The 22679-nt window shown below is 42.8% G+C and overlaps 1 protein-coding gene across 9 annotated transcripts in view; it reads right to left on the bottom strand.

Moving 5' to 3' along the window:
- The window catches only part of LOC103187627 (serine/threonine-protein kinase MRCK alpha), a 237968-nt gene that overhangs the window by 21092 nt on the left and 194197 nt on the right, over window positions 1–22679 (bottom strand). For 3 of the 9 annotated variants that reach the window (XM_042332763.1, XM_042332762.1, XM_042332764.1), the window contains 13 exons: window positions 20595–20700; window positions 19502–19650; window positions 17005–17096; window positions 16240–16332; window positions 15410–15486; window positions 12543–12581; window positions 8689–8805; window positions 8144–8224; window positions 7361–7466; window positions 5093–5229; window positions 4124–4263; window positions 2893–2974; window positions 1221–1319 (listed from right to left, as the gene is read on the bottom strand). In XM_042332763.1, the coding sequence (XP_042188697.1) occupies window positions 1221–1319; window positions 2893–2974; window positions 4124–4263; window positions 5093–5229; window positions 7361–7466; window positions 8144–8224; window positions 8689–8805; window positions 12543–12581; window positions 15410–15486; window positions 16240–16332; window positions 17005–17096; window positions 19502–19650; window positions 20595–20700 (1318 nt within the window). The remainder of the gene's footprint in view (window positions 1–1220; window positions 1320–2892; window positions 2975–4123; window positions 4264–5092; window positions 5230–7360; window positions 7467–8143; window positions 8225–8688; window positions 8806–12542; window positions 12582–15409; window positions 15487–16239; window positions 16333–17004; window positions 17097–19501; window positions 19651–20594; window positions 20701–22679) is intronic. The other 6 variants (XM_042332766.1, XM_042332767.1, XM_042332769.1 and 3 more) reach the window with 3 other exon arrangements.

Genomic DNA, 22679 nt, shown 5'->3' with positions numbered 1-22679 from the left:
GCTAACCCAGAGCTCACTCTGCTGCTCACTCTAGCTGCATACTCGCTGCTCACTGTAGCTGCACAGATCTTTACCTACCCCAGTCAGAGTCATCACACTAGGTCACACCGGTACCGAGGTATTTTTGCATACACAGGAGCAGATAGTACTCAGCAAATACCTCTGGGCAGCAACTCAATTGCAATTTTTCCTTGCACCATGGTGTTTGGTGTTTGGAAAATGCAGATTAAATGACTCAATTCCACTGAAATGACATTCCAGTGATGACAACTGCATGATCCTACCAAACCTACTAGATAGCAAATAGATGCTTTGACTCAATTGGTCCACTGGCAGCTCTATATACAGGCTTTGCTCAACTCCTTCGGGAAAATGGCTAGGGAGAGGCAGTGATCTGACACCATTGGGTTAGGTCCACCCAGACTGATCAATCTTTCTCCATTCCATCCTGGTTAATCAGGTACTTTGCCTTTCTCTTTGAGCTAGGTCTTTGACATGCAGCAAAGTGACTCAAGTTCAGCTCCATGCTTTGCCTGTGTTTCAGTTTCACCCAGAGTAAGTGATGACTTCACATGTGGAACAAATATTCAACAGAAACAGAAAGCAGATTTCCATGGAGTACATCATTAATAAATAATATTCTTTTGAGTTTAATTCTACACGGGAGATAGAATGAACATCATATTTAAGCAAGCTGAATAGGAACATAGGAAATTAAGAACAGGAGGCCATTTGGCTCATTGAGCTCGCTCCGCCAGACTATTCTATGGCCCACATACTCAACTGCCTTTCATGCCAAATCTCTTAAAATGTTTTACTCCCCAAAGAATCTATCCATCTCTCTCTCTCTTGTTTCTCTCTCAAATCCCCCATCTATGACCTTCTGGGGCAGTGTATTCAGATTCTTATCTCTCTCTTTCAGAAGCAATTTTGCCCAAACCTACTTTGTCCTAATTTTATGTCCTTTTATAACTGAAGGGAAAAGTCATTCACTGTTTATTCTGCTGAACCCATTCATAAAATTAAATCACACCCCTACTCCCTATCTACCTCAATTCAAGGCAAACATCCTCATCTTAATCCACCCCCTCCAGAAAAAAAATTCTGGTATCATTCTTGTCAACCTCCACTACATTCTCTCTGAATCCTTCCTGTAATGAGGTGCCAAAAACCTAGAGATATAAGATAAAGACTATTCATTTTATGCAGAGTAAAAATACCTTAATGTGAGTCCCAGATTTACGGTCACGTGCAGAATGGAGTTTCGGGGTCTGTCTAATCGGCCCAACCCATCTACCCGGTTCTGCTGGAAGTGGAACCTAAGGCAGAGAAAAGAGAAAAGCTATATCAGAGTCATATTCAGGAAGTCAAACTTTTACCTATTCCTCAGTCATCTGAGGGGCATGGGTCGGCCTCCTCATCACTTAGCCTTAACAGCATTTTATTAAATACAACATCAACTTGCATTTATATGCCCTTCACATTCTCAAAATTGTGTGAATTTGTAAACCAGTTTCCAGCAGTTCTTAAGAAACTGGCCCCCAAATGAAGACTCAATTTAAGAATAATTCAAATTTCTGCAGAATCTTAAATTTTGAAGTAAAAATGTTCTTAAGTTGTAGAGAAACATCGCATCCATGACCTGGTTGAATCATTGATCTGCGATGAATCACTGATCTGCTTAGTTCCTAATATTTGGAGGGTGCAGAGGAGATTTACCAGAATGGTACCAGGGATGAGGGATTTCAGTTATGTGGAGAGACTAGAGAAGCTGGGATTGTTTTTCTAAGAGCAGAGATTTAAGGGGAGATTTAATAGAAGGGTTCAAAATTATAAGAAGTTTTGAGTTGATAGGGAGAAACTGTTGCCACTGGCATTTGGTTCAGTAACCAGGATACACAGATGTAAGAAACTGGCAAAAGAACCAAAGGGGAGATGAGGAGAAAATGTTTTACATAGTGAGTTGTTACGGTCTGGAATGCACTGTCTAAAAGGGAAGTGGAAACAGATTTGATAATAGTTTTCAAAAAGGAATTTGAGGTACTTTAAAAGGAAAAAAATTGCAAGGATATGAGGAAAGAGCTGGGGAGTGGGACTGATTGGGTAGCTCTTCTTTCTGTGCTGTAATATTCTATGATTCTATTTCAATGAAAATTTTGCCCTGCGCGAGGACTTTGGAAGGATGCCCTGGCCGCTGCCTCATATATGTACCCAGCAGTGAACGCTGCCACCTCCGTTCACCCAGGTCTTTCTGGAGTCATATTTTCCAGCAACATACTTGTGAGTTCAGCAAAACTGGAAAAACTCAGAATCTTGTCACCAAATTGTACAAACAGTGTAGTGTGCACACTCATCATTCACATTCAGGGGCAGTATTTAATTTACCCCATTAATTTACCCCACATTTTCCTGAGTATTTTTCTCGGAGTCTCATTGACTATATAAAATGGTGCCGCAGTACACAGTGCAGACAGCCGGGCTTTGTATTTCCAGCCACTTAATCAACCGTCGTTCCGAAGATAAAATCAGGCAGAGAAATACAGAAAAATAGAATGAGAAAAATAGAACAGGACAGAGAGAGAGAGAGAGCAATGAGGAAGAAAAGAGCATGCTCCTATGGGAAGTAAAGGTAGGAAAAGCAAATCATTCCTACATTTTTTCAGGTCGATGACCTTTCGTCAGACGCAACCTGAAACATTAACCCATTTTCCTCTCTCCGTAGATGCTGCCTGATCTGCTGAGTGTTACCAGTCACTTGTTTTTATTTCAGCTTTCCAGCATTTGCAGTATTTGACCTTATGCTTTGAGCTCCATTCAGAGATGTAGACCTTGTTTGGGGAAAGTAAAGTTGGAGAGAAAGCTGAGCAGTAGTTTTTCACTGTGGACACTTACCCGAAAGATGCAGGGGACGTCCTTCCTGTTGGCGTGGATAACGTCTGAAGCTAGAACTGAGCTGACTGAAAACTCCTCATCTCTAGAACAAAAAGGGTTGGTTTTAAACCTATCTTGAAGCAATGCTGCTTCAAGTGAGGAACTGTCGGCAGTGACTTACTTCACTGCCTCTGCCGGGGGGTGGGGGGGAAGGAAAGGAATACATAACATAAACAAGGTTATTGACTTGTTTAATTTGTAGAACTTAAGCAATAGAAGCTCAGCGAATAGCCTGGGAAGGTTCCAGGTTGAATCCCTGTCTATGATAGGTTAAGTGGCCTCAGTGGCCTTGTGTTTCTACTGCTGGTCGCCCTTTGATGCCCTTTACTGAAAAGTGCTCCTGTGTGAACGTCAGGCATGGACAGGATTAGAATTTAATAATCCTTACATTTGATATAGTGCCTTATCACATCTTCAAGACGTCTCAAGTGCTTCACAGAATAGTAATAAAGTGTAGTGACTGCATGTTTTGTGGGCGAAACGCGGCAGCCAACTGCATACAACAGTGTCCCAAAAACAACAGTGGACCAAGTGACCAAATTATTATTATTACTTTTTTGGAGGGATTATTATCCCCAGGATAGCAATCCACCAATCGACTAACAACCGGGTTCCTGCTTACTGCTGGGTAAACAGTGGAGTAAGAAAACTTAGCTAATATTTCGCCCTGCTCGGGTATCGAACCTGGGTTGACTGGCTTGCAAAGTGAGTGCTCTAACCACTAAGCTACAGGACTCCAAAATTAATATCAGAATCCTGCAAATATTCCGCAAAATTATGAACTTGGCTTTGATGACTTCCCATTCTCCAAACTGAATACTTGCTGGCACTCATGACTCAAGACTCATACATGAACAATGGGCCGAAATACCAAACGGTAATTGGTAACCAGAAGAAGAATAAAAGTCCAAAAAGACTTCAGGAATGGAGAAGAGGGGAGAAAATTATTGAGAGATATAATTTTTTTTTGTGGGGGGAGGAAAAATAAAGAAATTTAGGGATTTATCTCTGCTGGAAACTTAGCTGACATTCATTCATTAATAATAATATAATAATAATCCTTGCATTTGATATAGCGCCTTATCATATCGTTGAGACGTCTCAAAGCGCTTCACAGAATATATTGTTTAGTGCGCGAAATGGGATAAAGCAGTAGGTTTCGATAGACGAGGGTAAAAGTGGAGTGTACTACCTCATGTCAATGACTTGGCTGACGACTACACTTGGCTGAGAGGTCTTGCCTTCTGCAATGTCGTACAGAAACAGTTTAAAATCACAAACCACAGCCAGTGCCCTCTGCCAGCCTTTCTTCACTCCAGCAGGTTTTGGTACCTAAGAGAACACAATCAGTGATACTCTTTGAGTGGCAGGAATTGGATTGTTCAGGCCAGTACTGTAACAACATCAGGAACTTGCATTCATGTAGCGCCCCTCACGCAGGGTAGCGTCCCAGAGCTTGACAGTGGCGGAGCACGACGGGGGGGTAACCGTAGGCACAGTCAAAGAGGAAGGTCTTCAGGCGTGACCTGAAACTGGGGAAGGAGGGGGCAAGGCGGAGGGCTAGAGGAGACTATTCCACAGAGTTTCGGGGCGTAGTGGCTGAAAGCGCAGCAATCGATGGTGGAACGGAGGGCACAAGGGACATGCAGGAGGCCAGAGTCAGCGGAGGTAGCAGGTAGTGGGGTAAGCAGGTCGGAGAGGTATGGAGGTGCCAGGGCATGAAGGGATTTTAAAATGCTTGTGAGGATCTTGAAATCGAGAGAGACTGCAATGACAGAGCAAGCAATACTTGAATAATACAGCACAAACACTCAAAATGCAGCAGTTCCAAAATTCACAGGCAAAGATTCAGCATTTTGATATATTGTATGTTGGAGGTAACTTTCAAAAAAGAATATCATACATGGAACTTCAACACAAAGCTCTTTCTTCCCATTTATAAATTTGAGTCAAGTTTGGATAGAGAAAAATACATAGAAAGAGATGAAGAATATTGGCATTGATTAGCAGGTTAGTAACAAGCCAACATAAGCTGATGGTCGTTATCACAAGCAAATGCATTTCAAACGGAATCTGATAAAAACAGGAAACTAAATGTTAAGTGTAAAGCAAACAGTATAATGGTTATATTGCAAACTATGGTTTTGATCTGGTCTCTTACCCGAACATGTCCCTCGTAGGCTGTGCCAATGCCTCTGTGTGGATCAATGCCCAGTGGTCCCTTCGTCTGGTCAGGTGGAATGGGACACACAGCTGGTGCTTTGTCCGCGCAGGTCACATGACAAGAGAAGCCGCATACTACACACCAAAACAGCACGACAATCACTACCTGCACCTCGTGCCCGCACCCAAACGGTATTTAAAACAATATTAATAATCCTTGCATTTAATAACACCAAACATCCCCAAGCACTTTACAAGATATTACTGTCAAATGTAGTGATAGTTGTATCCACAGGCATATGCGGTCGCTATTTATCGTGGAGTCCTGTATCTCAGTGGTTACAGCTCTCGCCTTGTAAGTGAGAGGACCTGGGCTTGATTCCCAGGCAGGGCGAAACGTTGGCCGTTTCCACACCTCTGTTTACCTAACAGTAAGTAAGAACCTAGTTGTTAGCTGATTAATGGATTGCTTTTCCAGGGTTAATAATCCCTTCAAATAAATAAATAATTTGGTCATTCCATCCATGACTGTTTGTGGGACACTGCTGTTCACAATTGGCTGTCCACAAAATGTAGTCAATTCACATTACCGTATTCGAGCCTTATCATGTCTTCGAGACGTCTCGACGACATGATCAGGGCTATATCAAATGCAAGGATTATTATTATCGTAAACCAAGGTCCCCAAAACAACCATGAAGTGAATGACCATTTTATTTGGAGAATTGTTAGCTAGAATACCTGGAGAAACTCCTCTCTCTTTTAAAAAAGAATCACAGGATCTTTAACAGATGGGAACAGGCAAATGGGATCTCATGCGAGGAAAGAGGAAAATGTTGAAGGGAATTTATCCTGAAACACTTTGTTCTTGCAGTTGAGCTTGGGTGAGGGTTTTTAAATATGCACACATAATATTTGTGTCCATCCTCATGTTTTAGGTTTAGTTTAGCTTCCACATGCCTCACAACTGACGCTCTTGTCCAGAATGATACCAAGACTTAAAGGGTTAAAAAAAATGAGGACAGATTGGTCTCTATTCCCTTGAGTTTAGAAGTTGAGGTGTGATCTGATTAGGGTTTTAAAATAATAATGGGATTCGATAGAGTAGCTACAGAGAAACTATTTCCTCTGAAATCCAGAACAGGGGGGCAACATCTTAAAATTAAAGGCAACAACAACAACTTGCACTTATATAGCATCCTCCACGCAGGGTAGCATCTCAAGAGCACTTAAAGCTATGCCATTCAGGAGTGAAATCAGGAGGCAGATTTTAACCTAAAGGGGAGTGGAAATCTAGAACTCTCTTCCCCCAAAAGCCTGCGGATACTGGATCCATTTAAGTTTTCAAGACTGAGGTGGAAAGATATTTGTTTGGTCAGGGTATCAAGGGATATGGGGCAAGGGTGAGTAATTGGAGTTGAGGTGCAGATCTGCCATGATCTTATGGAATGGTGGAACAGGCTCGAGGGGCTGAATGGCCTACTCCTGTTGCTATGTTTCCATATAAGGTTTTTTTTTGGGTGGGGGGGGTGCGAAGGTGGAGATCACAACTCTCCATGAGAGATTTCAATACTGCCTTGGGGAAGTCTCTCTACAGCCCCAGCCAAAGGTATTTAGAGGATAAGCCACGAGGAAAAGCCAAACATTCACTTTACTCCACAGCATGAATACATTCTGGGTTTCTGTGAGAAATTATCATAGTGAGGGGGGNAACAGAGATGTAAACTGAACTCCTGGGTTTCCAAAATAAATAATAACCATTGCACTTGATATAGCCCCTTGTCACATTCACGAGACGTATCAAAACGCTTCACAGAATATACTGTAAATTGAACTGACTGTATATTTTGTGGGTGAAATGCAGCAGTCAATTGAGCACAGCAGTGTCCCACAAACAGTCGTGGGTTGAGTGACCAAATTATTTTGTTTGTATAATGGATAGTGATCAGGAGTGGGAGCTCTCGTTGATTTCCTCTCCTTAAGCTGGGCCCAAATACAGCCTCAACCATCAGCAAACTCAACACAAGCAGTAAAAGGGACAGAAATTCAAACTCAGGATGAACCAAACTCTCTACCCATCCCCAATATGATGGTATGAATGTGCCTTTGGTCAGTCAATCTACTGCATTGATATTTCGGGCTTGAACAGTTGACCCACAGGCAACAGAACTACCAGCTGAGCCAGGATGGTATCAAATCACTGTGTTTAATCCAAATTGAGACCTTGTCAGCTTTAAACTATCTAAGTAATGATTGATCCACTCACCTTCACAACAGCAGCCTTGACGAACCAAGCCAACCATTAGTGATGTGCATTGATTACATTTTGTTGGTGTGGTGAAGGATTTCACAGTGAACTGATGAGCCTTGGGCTGGAAGAGGAAGGCAAAAGTGTTGGATTGTGAACAGTGTTTTGCTGTTAGTATAGGATAGCATAGTTCAAATGGTGGTCCGTGGGTTACATCCGGCCCGAGACCATTTCCAACATCCCAACTTCTGCTCCCCCCCTCTCTCCCTGGTGAACGTCCTTCCAGGGCAACAGCAGGAGCCGGCGGTTGGGCGGACACAGCGCGGAAAGTGAAAATAATACCAGCTGTAGTCGCAGGAAGACAAGCACATCTCCTTATCCACTGTGTCCCCTTATCCACCACATCCTTAGCAACTGCCAGCTCCAGCCGCCTCGGATAGAGACTGATTGGGAGAGGGATGGGGGGCAGGGGGAAAGAGTGTGAGAGAGGGGGGAGAATGGTTGAATAAGAGACAGAGGAGAAACTGTGTGTGTATGTGTGAGTGAGAGAGAGAGGTGAGAAAGGGGGGGAGAGAGAGAGACCGTGGCCTGCAGGTCTTTCTCAAATAGGAAATCTGGCCCGTGGCAGCGAAAAGGTTGGACTTCCCTGGTATAGGATTCCAGAGTACACAACAGGACAAAATAATATAAGCAATTTGTTATCATCTTAGCCCTCTGAGTCTTTCCTTTCCCACCTCTTGAAATCCAGATCTTTGAGAGAGCATCTCAACTGTAAGTCACAAGTAGAATAGAAGGCATTACCTTTGGTGCAGTGATGCTTGAACCACTATAGGTGGACCTTATTGTTGGGGTTTGCGGTGCACGTGGAGGATGATCTGTTACCTAATAGTTGATAGAAAGATTAGAGGCTGTTATTGGGATAAATAATGATAATCAAAGAAACGTCAATTTAAAGCATTTGTATGGAAACTCCTTCACAATGAGCAATAATACTAATAATCCTTCATTTGATATAGCACCTTATCACGTTCTTGAGATGTCTCAAAGTGCTTCATACAATATATTGTAAAGGATTTTATGCTGCGAGCAATTGGTTGCCGCGTTTTGCCCACAAAATATACAATCAATTCACTTTACAGTATATCCTGTAAAGCACTTTGAGATGTCTCAAAGACCTGATAATGCGCTATATCAAATGCAAGGATTATTATTATTGTTATTATTATCATCATCAATGACTGGGTATGTTGCTCACAACTCATTTCCCTAGCTAATGGTGAGTTATAGTGGGGGAAAATAAACTTAATAAAACACACAGGTAGTTTTACAGTCTGTTACACACATACCTCCACAGATTCAATGTCACTTGCTGTGGATGGAGACCGGGAGCGGGAGTGTAACTGGGACTTCATCTCTTCACCCGATGGTGAGTTGGAAAGGTTGAAATTCTCAATGGAATCAATCTATTGAAAGAAAAACATGTTAATGGTTCTTAAATGTACATGTTTTTCTAACAGTAATTCACTTTCCTGAGTGTTTTCAGCTACAAAACTCCTGTACATGTCGAAGGGTAAAAATGATCCAACTATATTCAATTCTCACTTCCCATCCTCCCATTTATAAGGCATTTCTCTCCTTCACATACTGGCACTTTAGAATGCAATTAGTCCAAAGTGCCATCTTGCATTAATAACTGCTTTCTGTGCTAGTCACACCCAGATTGAATAGATCCAGTTTAAACTTGTTGTGCTAAATACAAGTGCTATAAGCCCTAATTTATTAAACAAATCTGACCCAGATGGGTCCTACACTGGACGTAAAATACCATCGTTCTTCCCCATTAACACTGATTACACAAGATGGGAATTCCTCAGGTTGTCACTAAAATTAAAGCAAAGATGCAATATCCTTTAATCTCAGAGCTTTTACAGGGTGTCATGGCACAAAATGGGCCAGGAATAAGGGCCACAAGCAGTCAACTGAAGCATCTTGCTGTCCTGCAAAGGGCAGTGAACACTGGCTCAATTAGATCCAAGTGTTTTGAATTTGGCTTGGATGTTGATTTATGAATAGGAAAAGTGAGTTAAATTACCTTCAGCAGTGAATGCTATCTGTACACCCTGTCTCAGGTTGCTGTTTAAGACAGATCATAGATTCATAGAGAGGATCAGAGCACAAAGTCATCTGGATTTGACAGCTGCATTCAATCACCTGCATTCTCAGTGGTGATAATTCACTGGGATTTAGGGACATTCAGACGATCGAGCCTACTCTGGCAAATCAACGAGGTGAATGGTATGTTCCCTGGATTTTGTCCTACATTTGATTTCAGTCATGATTTATTCCTCATCTTTCTATTTTACCAATTTATTCATTAACTTTTTATTTTTAATGTAAAAAAAACCCACCTCAAACTGCAAAGAAATTGAATTTGACATAAGGAATTCATCAGCAATTGCCAGGTAGCTCTCTGAAGAAATACTACAACTTTCATTTGCATAGAAAACCAAGACTTCAGTGTACTCAATGAAGCGCCCTACGTAAATAACAACTTGCATTTATATAGCGCTCTTCAAGAGCGCTTGCCTCCTTCAAGGCACGTCTCAAAACCCTCCTCTTCGATCACGTCTTCGGCCACTCTCCTACCCTTACCCTCCCTGCCCTCCACCCCTCCTGATCCCAACCGCCAACTAGAGACCAAATCCCTGACTGTCTAGCACCTTGGGACGTCATCCCGACGTGAAAGGCACTGTGTAAATGTAATTTGCTGTTGGATTTATTGTTATGCTATGCCAGACCAAGCTCACTCTTTAATGGTGACATCTGCACTATGCATGATTGCACTGTCTTAATTTCTGAATTAGAAGCTACAATTTACAACCGGAAAAGATAAAATTGGACTGTCCCAAAATTGCTAAACTTTTAAAACTTAAGCGGATGTAAAACTAGGATAGGAATTAAGAGTTATTGGCCGAGGTAACACCCTGCTCTGATCAAAACTGTATTATAATTGATGGATTAAAAAAANTCTGTAGTGATTCTGCCATAATTATTCAGCAAAAACATCAACACGACTCTTGCTGAAATGCGTGGAATGTAGTGGTCAGTTTCAAGCAAGACACCTGGCACAGAGCAAGGACTAGGCAAGTTTCCTTACTCCACACACCTGCTTACCTAGCAGTAAGTAGGAACCCGATTGTTAGACGATTGGCGGATCACTTTTCCAGAGGTAATAATGCCTCCAAAAAATATTAATAATAATTTGGTCCACAAATGTTTGTGGGATACCAACAATTGGCTGCTGCATTTCGTCCACAAAATATACAGTCAATTCACTTTACAGTATATTGTGTGAAGTGCTTTGAGATGTCTTGATGTGATAAGGCACTCTATCAAATGCAAGGATTATTATTACGTCTGTACTTGTAGTCTTCTCCACATCGATCACCTGCTCTAACCTCACTTTTTTGTTCCCTCCACATTTTCTTAAATATACCTATTTTTCTAGCGAAAATCTTTTAAGAGAATGAATGATTCAATAATGTATAATATTAGACAACTCCACATTCCAATCACCCTATAATGTAATTTTTAAAAAAAAAACTCCCGTGGAGTCCTGTAGCTCAGTCGTTAGAGCACTCGCCTCGCAAGTGAGAGGACCTGGGTTTGATTCCCGGGCAGGGCAAAACTTTGGGTAAGTTTCTTTACTCCACACTCCTGTTTACCTAGCAGTAAGTAGGAACCCAGTTGTTTGTCGAGTGGCGGATCGCATTTCTTGGGGTAAGAATTCCTTCAAATAAATAATGATACTAATAATCTGGTCATTCAATCCATGACTACTTGTGGGACACTGCCATGTGCAATTGGCTGCCGAGTTTCACCCCCAAACTACACAGTTACTACACTTTACAGAATATTCTGTGGAGCGCTTTGAGTCATATCAATAGCATGATAAGGCTCTTTATCAAATGTAAGGATTTCATTATTAGTATTATATTATTATCTATGGAGACATAATCTTTCATTGTGGGAATGATATAGAACAATTGGAATGCTCAAAGCATCCAAGTAAGAAAATTAACTTCATAACCATAATGTTTTGAGGGTGGGAGCGGGAAAGAAAACCTAGTCACAAGTAGGGAATTGCAGCTAAGATCAGAGCTTCAGTATTCAAGAGAAGTTTTTATGTCAATAAAGAATGACGGCAGGTCCCTGTGGACATTAGCAACACAAGACCAAAGGCATCTACACCAGAAATTAGGGTACTTTGTTCTCAGATTGGTCTTAATACAGCAACTAGCATTCTTAATTCAAGAGATTTGACCAAGGACTGTATATGGCTCCATTTAATTTTCCCAATAAGCTTGCTTCCAGCACTCAAATGTCACTTATTTGACTGTAAAAAGCAAAGCTGTGATGTCAGGTGCTGACCACAATAATTCAATTGATCACTTGAACTCTATTAGAAAATTAACATTCTTAAAATGGACGATGGAAAATTCATTTTGCAAAGTTTGTGGAATGCAATCGGCTCCCACAATGTTTAATATTTGAACAAAATTCTGATGATTTACATAAAGAGCTTTCCAGAGATCAATTTCAACAGAGCACCAGCAGTGACATTATGTACATGCGGCCACTAAAGTGCCATATAGGCAGTTCCTGATGTGACATGACCCTTTTGTACTGTACCTTTGGAACAAATATACAAGTCAATGATAATAATCTGGTCACTTCAATCCACGAGTGTTTGTGGGACACTGCTCTGCGCAATTGGCTGCCGCGTTTCGCCCACAAAATATACAGTCAATTCACTTTACAGTATATTCTGTGAGACGCCTTTAAGATCTGATAAGGCGCTATAACAAATGCAAGGATTATTATTAAGTTAACTTGCACTGAAGGTCATGGCAAAATATTTTACTGGTTGATTTTACAATGACCTCACGTAGAACAGAGGTGGCAATTGTGCAAATTCTGCTGAAAGCCAGCACGTTCAAGACAGCTTAAGGATGGAATGGTTCTGACAGTGCCAGAGTTTTCTTTCTGAAGAGCACAGCCCAAGCAATTAAGAGCTAAACTACGTGGCATGCACACAGCGAGAAAGAAATCAGGCGCAGAAAGACAGTGGAAACATTGACATTATCAGGCAGAGTATCAACACACATATATAGAAACAAGCTAAGAGACACCATCTTACACGTCTGCCTTTGCTAGCTGGAATACAGGTAGGAGAGTGCTTTAACAGAGAAAGGAAAAGAAGTTTACTGAAAATAAATATCATTTCCATTGATTTAATTTGTCCTGGCTTTCAGTAACCTTCAAATACAATTGTGTTATTTGCACTACAATTCAGAAAAACTCCTTAACAGAACCAAAGCCAAGATAGCCAAACCATACTCAAACTGCAGGTAAAGGCTCATCAGGAGGACTTGGTGTAAGGCCTTGAGAACAACATACTTTTCTTGTACGTTGAAGGAGCAAACTGAAATGCTTTTTAACTTAAGTGCCACGGGGTGAATGGTTTGTCCTGTAGGAGAGAGGACATTGCCAACAAGTGCTAACAACCATCAATCTGTTCCTATTATCACACAGTCAGTGCTGCTACATTTAGAACTTGGTTTCCTTCCACAAGGTCCCAGATTCTAGGAGAGAAGCATCAGGAACATTAAATTCAGTCAAGGGTCAATTTTTTAAAAATTTTAAAAAATGTATTTAGGGCAATTTGTTAAATTTCTCTTCAAATGCATTCTTGAATAAAGTGTTTTCAAGGAGAATTAAAGTTATTAGGAGCTGCCAAGGACAATGTCTCCACAGGAGCAGCCAGGTAAGATGGAACTCCATTGGGGCCCAAAATTTAATATTTGTAATGGATTTGTTAATTTAATTGCCAGTTTATTAACTTGAAAACAGCAGTTGTATTTCCTTGCCAGCTTTTATGCAGACTTGAGATTTGCAATCCCCTGGCCATGAATTTTGCAATATATCCACAAAACTGGAAGTCACAATTAGTGCAATGAATATGGTTTGCCCCCAAGGGTAGTCTCTCCCAACAGTGCTAAACATGTATGAAATTTCACTATTTAACTACAAGGTTAAAATGACACTTTTTTTCTTAGAATAGAATCAAAATCACTTGAACAGTAACAAAAAAAATCAAAGAGACAGCCAGTGCTTTTCTGAAAAGTACAATATGGTAATTTAAATGTTCCACAACGCTAAGCTGATAAAACAGTCCCATAGTGGAGACAAGATCCAAACAGCATTTCATATCCTCAATATCGTAGCTGGATAATCTGTAAGAAGGGAGAGCTGGTAGGACATATGCACTTTGGGAGTTGGGTGGGGGGGCAGCCTGTCATTTCTGGGTGCATTGTCCACCTGAATTCACGTTGACTTTAGCTTTTCCCACAAACTATAGTGATAGGCAATGTAGTTTGGTGTTAGTTATTCCTGTGTTATTTTAATTCAAATTAAAAACTAATAAAACTATAGTCGTTCTACAAGCATGGCTAAAATGCTAAAGGATGAGAATAGCTAGTTGACAAGAAGCTAATTGGAATAAGACAGTCATTTCACTGAGAGTCAGGTAAACACCATCTTCTATTGCTTCCATTACTCTAACTGTGTTATTTTCTATCATGACCATGTACTGCAGAGATAACAGTGGATTTTCTCAGTTGTGCTGTTTTAGTCCCTTTGCTCGGTTAGGTATCTGACACATATGGAAACCCATCCTCATACGTGGAGTCCTGTAGCTCAGTGGTTAGAGCACTCGCTTTGCAAGTGAGAGACCTGAGTTCAATTCCAGGCAGGGCGAAACCTTGGGCAAGTTTCCTTACTCCACACGCCTAATAATATTCCTCCAAAAAACAAAAACAATAATAAATTGGTCATTTTCAATCTACGACTGTTTGTAGGACATTGCTGTGCGCAATTGGCTGCCGCGTTCGCCCACAAATATACAGTCAATTCACTTTACAGTCTATTCTGTGAAGCGCTTTGGGACGTCCTCCCGACGTGAAAAGCGCTATATCAAATGCAAGGATTATTATTATTATTATTATTATTAAGGGTATCTAAACCGGAATGAGAGTTCCACATACGTTAACAACCTTCACATGGAAATGTTCCTGTGTCTGGAACGGAATGCGTACTCCCTCCCCGGAGGGATACATTTTGCTTTTCTAATTCCTGAGAGCGTTAGGTGAATAGTTGTCATACCTTGCCAATGAGAGTAAGGGTGGCCTCACGAATGGCCTCCCGTGTTTCAAACAACAGGATGGAGATGTGACAATAGGCAGAAGCCGGCGGCTGGAAACGACAAAAGGTGATGCCCAGCTCTTCAGAAATATATGGTTTAGCCTATGGTTGGCTACTTTCAGTTCCTGCACCCTGAATATTTTGATGGTAGCAAGATTTGAATGATATCACGACAGAGCTTTTCACAGTGAAAAATTATTATTTCTGAAAAAATTATTATTTGTGAAAAACGATTCATTGCTTCAACATGATCTGCATCTCCAGCTGCCAAGAACATCATTATGCATGATGATTCAAGCAGGGAAAGTTTGAATGTCACATCTATTGTTCCTCCACTTGGAAGATGAAGGCGAAAGCCACATAGTCTAGACGCTCGTGTTACAGTATTGCAGGCAGGGTTTGAATTGGGAGTTACTGTATGATGGTGAATTGACTGTATTACCCAGGAAAGGTGTTTTGAACCCAATACATTAGACCAGAGGGAGCCTGATGCACATTGTTTCATGTTTCCAAACTTACATCGTTCCAAAACTCTACCAATGAAGATGAAGAAGAAGACAGAGAATCCTAGCTCCAAAATAGTAGCACCAAAGGAGGAAAGGAAATGAAAGAGTGAGGTTCCATTACCCAATCACTATTAACTAGGGCTACTACACTAATACATCACATCTAAGAACAAATAACCAGGTAGAGAAAACTCACATTGGAAATGTTACACTTGTGTACAAACAGAGCTGTGAGACTTGGGGGAAAGAACACAAACATATCTACTCAAACACATCATACGACTGGTATTTTACTCACTTCAAATTGATCCAGAGGAGAGGCAGGTGCATTTAGAAATGCCAAGAAAGAATTCTGTGAGTCTTGGTGCTTTACACCTAGGAAAACAGCAGCGATTTTTAGCAGCAATTTAAAAAAAATCTAAATAAAATCTATGAAAAAGAATTTTGCTTGTAGGTTTTTCAGCCATAGACAGAGATATCACTTGTTTTATGCAGCGATTCCTAAACGAGTCCCAGTGTAAATATGTTTTCAATAAAATTCAAAATTGTGTTTTTTTTAAAAAAAAGAGAAATCAGCAAAAACTAAAATCAGCAACGCAATAACCAAAGCTGTAAGGGTGGGGTGAGGGGAACTGGGACTTCGAACCTATGAATGGGCAGCTTTCAGTTTCACAAAGGCTCACTATGTATTGTCATTAAATATTGATGTAAACATCTTAACTCTGGCAAAGCAATTTTCTGCCCAGAAAAACATTGAAAATCTCACTCAGCTTTTGACAACAAAGCCATTGAGCTGTTGGGAAATAAACAGCGAGAGACAATCATTCGCCTATTGGGTAAAGGCGCCACCCAGTACAATCCCAGAGACCAGACAGTTACAGGTTTAGATCCTGCTGTGTGCTGAGTTAGGGGAGGATTCTCAGGTGGGGGTTGGGAGCAACAATTGGCCTCAGTGCCTCCGGATTAGGGAAAGGGGTAAAATGGGCCAGGGTTCCCGCTCCTGATCTCTATCCAGAGACTCTGCCCCTTCCTTCCCCTGACTTGAAGGTGGGCCGGCATGGACTTTGTGAGGTCAGGATCGGGGCTCGGCTGTGATGCCACCCAGTCGAATGCCCTGCTGACACTCACCGTCAAGGCACACACATGAAGAATGGCCGCTTGGGGAGAGGTACCGGAAGGCACCTGGCATCCGTGGGACAGGACCCCAGCACGAGACAGCACCTTCAAGAGAGGAGGGGGGGGTGGGGAGAACACTGACCAAACAGTAACATAAATCCAGCTCAACCAGTAGAAGGAGGTTGGGGAGAAAATCAGGAAGAGAAACTTTGTCGGGAGGAGAAATAAAATGCCTTGAAAGCCTGGGCAGCTGGTACAGAAACTGGTGGATTGAAAAATGAGCAGGTATAAGTGCTGTAACATAGATTCGGGCAAAATAGCTAAGTAGGCTCAAGAGGTACAAGAACCAAGATAGGTCCATATTGCCAGCAGCTGCCCTAGGAGGGACTAAGTGACGAGCACCAGGAGACAAGTGTTGTTACAATATGGGTGGAAAGTGAGAAAAGAGGATTATTATTGTGGAAGTGGACTTGATGAGACTCTGAGCCTTTTCCTGCTCTGGGTCCTTTGGCGATCTCTCTGTCAGGAATAACAATCATATTCACATCAGTTGCCACTGCAATCGTAATTATTTCAATGACAACTGCAACGATAATTTCCTGCTTTGAAAAGCCGGCATTTCCAAAAACCACGAACCTACACTTCGAGCACCAATATTTAGTGACAGGTTTATATAAAACTTTATTTCTGTGCAGACACCATCAAGGGGTGGATAGACACACACTCTTCAGCCCAGAGGAGATGTGTGATGTGGCCGGCCGAGCCTGCTTCTCATACCCTTATTAGCCTTGATTTCCTCCATTTCCTTCTTGAGCCGATCAATGTCTGCCAACAGCTCAGAGTTCCTCTTGTCACCCTCTTGCAACTTACTGAAAGAAAAAACAAATGTGGCTTTAAGGAACATGGACTTTTGTAACAGGGTGATAATAACAAAAAANTCCTTGCATTTGATATAGTTAGCGCCTTCGAGATGTCCCAAAGCGCTTCACAGGATACACTGTATTTTGTGGGTGAAATGCGGCAGCCAATTACGCACAGCTGTGTCCCACAAATAGTCATGGATTGAGTGACAGCATTATTATTATGTTTTGGGGGATTTTTTTGCTATTATTTTAACTGGTTTCTTTCTACCACTCCAAACCAGCAACGCTTTAGTTTACCTGACAGATTAAATTGGCTGGCATGATATGATACCATACTTTGTGGGAGTTTGTGCTAGGTCTCTGGCATCTATTAATAATGAGGACTCAAAGTAAAGTAGACATGCCAGAGAGTGTCAGTGACAATTTTCTTTGGAATGGTGGGAAGAAATTTCTAACAGTAAACAACTGCCAAAGTTGGTTAAACTATTTCACTTATGAAGGGCAGAGCAGATAAGACAGCTGCAGGCTTTCATTCTGTGCAGTAGTGAAAATGTCAAGTTCATGACATAGCACGCCAGGGTCAAACTGACTGACTGCTGCAACTTCTCGTTTAAACTTTGAACAAAACGTATTCTTTTCTGGACCAACTCAAGAAATACAAATTTAATTTGTATAAACTGGAATGCAACGTTTCCCCTCCTTTCTCCATTTTATTTCCTCCCCACTTTCAATTCTCACATGAGGGATCTAAATCTAATATGAGAAAGTAAACCCAGAATAATACCTTCAGATACACCAAGACAACAACAACCAACAAATGACATTTATGCAGCACTTTTCACGTCGGGAGGACGTCCCAAGATACCGAACAGTCAGGGAATTGGACCTGAGCAGGGGGTTGGGATCAGGAGGTACGGTATCGGACAGGGAGGGTAGGGGTAGGAGGGTGGCCGAAGGTTTGGTCAAAGATATTGAGATGTGCCTTGAAGGAGGCGGGGAGGGAACAAAGGGAAGGGACTGTGGGATGGAGCTCCAAAGGGTGGGGGCAGAGTGGCTAAAGGCCCGACCGCCGATGGTGCTCCTCCCTACCAATGTGACCTCTTAAGCTCCTACTAACAATGTCCCCTGCCTTGCCCACCCCACCGTTGGTGGGTGGGCCTTCAGCCTCACTGCCTCCACCCTCTGGAACTCTAAACCAGAGTCGCTCACCTTGTTCCCTCCCTTGCCTCCTTCAAGACCTGTCTAAAGACCCTCCTCTTCTACTGTGCCTTCGGTCACTCTCCTACCCTCTCTGCCCTCCACTCCTCCTGATCCCAATCACCAGCTCTGGTCCAAATCCCTGACTATCCACCGCCTTGGGACACCCTCCCAACGTGCAAGGCGCTGTACTCGGGTAATTTGTTGTTGTTGCTGATACCGGATTTGTAATTACACTTAACTGGAAATTCTGGCTGGCTGGGATACACCTCCTCCCCCAATAGTCTGGTGTATAATCCTATCATATTATATGTGAGGATTATTATTCATTAACAGCTAGAATGGGTTATATTTGCGGCAAATATGATGGGGCTAATCTCAGGAGCAACTTAGTGTAATAGGAAAATGGCAGCATGAGTATTCAGAAAGGATAACATCAAATAAGATGAAAAAAAAATTATTTGGTCACTCGATCCATGACTGTTTGTGGGACACCTGTGCTCAATTGGCTACCGCGTTTATGGGCCAAAGAGCCTTCTTTATCTGAACCACTCTTGGAACCCTTTGCCATGTTCACTCAGGTGAGAGCAAAAGCAACCGAGTTCCACTCACTCTTCAATCTAATCACAGCAGCTTCTGGTGAAGGATTGAGGCTCTGTTTGGCAAGGCAGTGCTCTTCAGCCAAGTTCAGAAACTTGCGAGGTGGAAGGAAGAAAGAAAGCAAACTGTTGAGGAATATTTCTATAACACTAACATTGTGTTTCCTTCTCCATTCTGCACCTGTTCATTATTATTGTAGAATTTTCAAGTGCAGGAGGACATTCGGCCCATCACGCATGTGGACAAATATTCCACCTTCTGATCAAAATAGCTAAACAGAAACAGTCTAGTTTCTGAATTGGAGGTGATGACCTCTTGTGGATTGCTTGAAAAGGTGTATGACAACATATACACCCTCTAGGATTCAGTAAATCACACAACATTCCCAGCTCCCGCAATCTCTTCTATTAGCTCAGATGTCCAAACCCATATATTAAAACAATGGCCTTTCACAGAAAAGATAATAAAAGGACAAGATGTGTGAATTACACAAGGTTTGCTAAAATGTACAAATCGCTAAATTGTTTGTAGAAAACATCTGAATTAATATAAAAAAATTCTCAATCAGGGCCAGCTCGAATCTTCACACTGGAAATACGGTGCTTTGAACTCACCACTCGGTAGATATACTGGCTGCTTTGACCTTATTGAGTTCATCCTGGATTGACTGCTTGGCTCGGATTTCAGCATCAAGTGCCGACTGCAGCTCCAGCCTGGCCGACATGTCCACTTTCTGGGACCTACGCATCTTCCAAGGCATATCCTACCAGAGAGAAAGAGAGAAAGCTTATGCAACCACAAACACTTCATGTATGTAGCAACGTTTCCATAGGATAGCATTTGGTGTGCTGCAAAAACATAGTACATGGCAGTTAACCCCCAGCTAACTGGACTAATAGGGGTAACATGTGGAGTTGTGTAGCTTAGTGGTTAGAGCACTCGCCTCGCAAGAGAGAGGACCTGGATTCGATTCCTGGGCAGGGCGAAACGTTGGGCAAATTTTCTTACTCCACACACCTCTGTTTACCTAACAGTAAGTAGGAACCAATTGTCGTTTGGCGGATTGCTTTTCTGGGGTAATAATTCCTTCAAAAAAAATGTGGTCACTCAATCTACGACTGTTTGTGGGACACTGCTGTGCGCAATTGGCTGCCGTGTTTTGCCCACAAAATATAGTCAATTCACTTCACAGTTTATTCTGTCCAGTGCTTTGAGACGTTTTGAAGATGTGATAAGGCTCTATATATCAAATGCAAGGATTAGTATTATCCAGTCCAGCTCGCTGGATTTTCCTAATCTTAACACTTAAAATAAAAGAAGTAAAAATAAATCCTCCCTAATATTTAAAATGAATTTTAAATACATAAAAGACAAAAATATACTGTCTTGTTCTGTCCTCGCCACTCATGCGATGCAACTGTGTCAAACCTGTGGTTATCACATGCGTTAAGAGAGGGGCTGGAGTTTGAAATTGCCCAATTTGGCTCGTGGATTTTTTTTCCGGACTGGGTCCAGCTAATTGCAGATACTATGAAGTTGGGCGGGGGTGGAGTGTAATTGGAGACTGCTTATAACATTCAGCATCAAAATCAGCATAGAAGATTCATCTCCTCGGTGGCAATGAATCAAAACTATTTGGACAAACAAAGGCTTTTTTAGTACGTTTTGAGGAATCAGTGTTACTGAAGAAGGCAGATAGATGCTTACTGTAGCCCTCGCTCCCAAACTGGAATTTCGCAAGGACTCCAACTCTTCTGTCATTTTGGTGGCTAGAGCCTGGAGGTACCCTCGAGCATCCTTCTCGTCACTCACCCTGGCAACAAGCAAACCAAAGTCAGTCACGCAGACACTCCATTCCATGCTCAAGTTTTTGTTGACAAGTAGTATATTTGCCATTTTTAAATCAGCAAAGAAAAGGAACGCAACAGATTAACATTACATTTAATGTAATGTTCCACTACTGTTCAAGCAAAGTCACGAGTAAACTACGGTTCACTGACCTCCCTAGCTACACCATGCATAAATAAGCTCCACTTCGTGAAAATTTCTGTCACTCGTATTCTCACCTGCACCAAACTCTGTCCGCCCGTGACCTCAATCCTCACCACACTCCATTTCTCCCCGTCTACCCATTGGTTGATTTCAAGATCTTCACCTTCATCTATAAATTACCCTATTACCTTCTTACCTCTCCAACCTTCTCTGCATATCCTCAGGCTTGCTGTGCGTCCCCTCTTTGTGCAACCACTGGTGGCCAAACCTTCAGATCCTATGCTCCTAACCTCTGGAACTCATTCCCTCACCCCCCATCTAACCCCATTGCTATGTGTCTTTAAAATCCCACCTTAAAACATATCTCTTCAAATTTACCTGTGGTCATCTTCCTTCCCTCCCCCTGCTCAATGTACAACCCAATCATATATAAATAATAATAATCCTTGCATGTGATATAGCGCCTTATCACGTCTTCGAGACGTTTCAAAGTGCTTTAAGGATATACTGTAAAATGAATTGACTGTATATTTTGTTATAATAATGTACTGTAAATGCAAATGAATATGAACTAAGTGCAGTTTAAGATTTAAGAGCTCCAGAGTTCATCCCAATAGCAGACCGTTCACGGGGAGCAGCGGCAGGACGGAGCGGGGAGGAGCCTGGGCCTACCTACCCAGGTACTTAAGCACGAGGCAGCAGGGAGTGCAGCTGGGGGGGCGGAGCGGGGGAACCGCTGACGTCATAGTTTAGTTTTCAGGAGTGTGCGCGTGCAACAAAAAAAAAACAACCCTCTGCTTCCCCCCCTGCCCCCCCCCAGGCTCACATCAGAGGCCACCATGGTCTTGTTGCGTTGGCTGCCCCAGCCCATGGGATAATGCAATCCACCTGACCGCTCGCTCCAGGTCCCCGTGTGCACACCAAACTCTCCCCCCTCTGCATCTCTCCCGCTCTGTCCTCCTCTCTCTCCGTCCCTCTCGCTTTCTATCCCCACTTGACCCTCCCACAATCTCCCTCTGTTCCAGCCTGGGAATCCTCCGCCGGGCTCACCGTTGCTGTCCAGCAGCAGCCACACCGACTGCCCCATTCCCCACCACACTCGCCACCCACCCCAGACACAGACCCGGGGAGCCAACCTCTCCTCCCTCATCCCCATTTCCCCCACCCCTGCTTCACAACCTGGACCGCCCTCCCCTCCCACACACCCTTCTGTCAACCACTCCCTCCACATCGGACTACAAAACGTCCGCTCCCTCTGAAACAAGGCCCTGGTCATCAACGATCTCATCCTTGATGAGAACGTTGATATCATGGCCTTAACGGAAACCTGGCTCACCCCAGGCGACACCTTCCCCCTCATGGAGGCCACACCACCCGGCTACACCTCCCACCACATCCCTCGACCCAACCGCCGTGGCGGTGGTGTAGCCCTCATCTCAAGGACACCACTTGCCCTATTCCCCTACTCCTGTGGCTCTTTCCCCTCTTTCGAGCACCTCACCCTCTCCCACCCCTCCTTCCTCTCACTCAAAATCCTCCTCCTCTACCGGCCCCCTAAAACCTCTCCCACCTTCATCTCCGATATTTCGACACTTCTTACATCTCTCTGCCTCTGCTCTGATCGCCTCATCATCCTGGGCTACTTCAACCTGCACTTAACCCCCTCCTGCTCTGTCTCCTCGGACTTCTCCTCCCTGCTCTCCTCGCTCAACCTCTCCCTCCACATCAACTCCTCCACTCACAGTCACGGCCACCCACTCGATTTCGTGATCACCCGGGGCCTCAGTGTCTCGGATGTCA

This window comes from Callorhinchus milii, unplaced genomic scaffold, assembly GCF_018977255.1.
Source record: "Callorhinchus milii isolate IMCB2004 unplaced genomic scaffold, IMCB_Cmil_1.0 Scaffold3, whole genome shotgun sequence".
Lineage (NCBI taxonomy): Eukaryota > Metazoa > Chordata > Chondrichthyes > Chimaeriformes > Callorhinchidae > Callorhinchus > Callorhinchus milii.
Note: the sequence above shows the minus strand (reverse complement) of the source record. Positions and strands in the feature narration are given on the sequence as shown.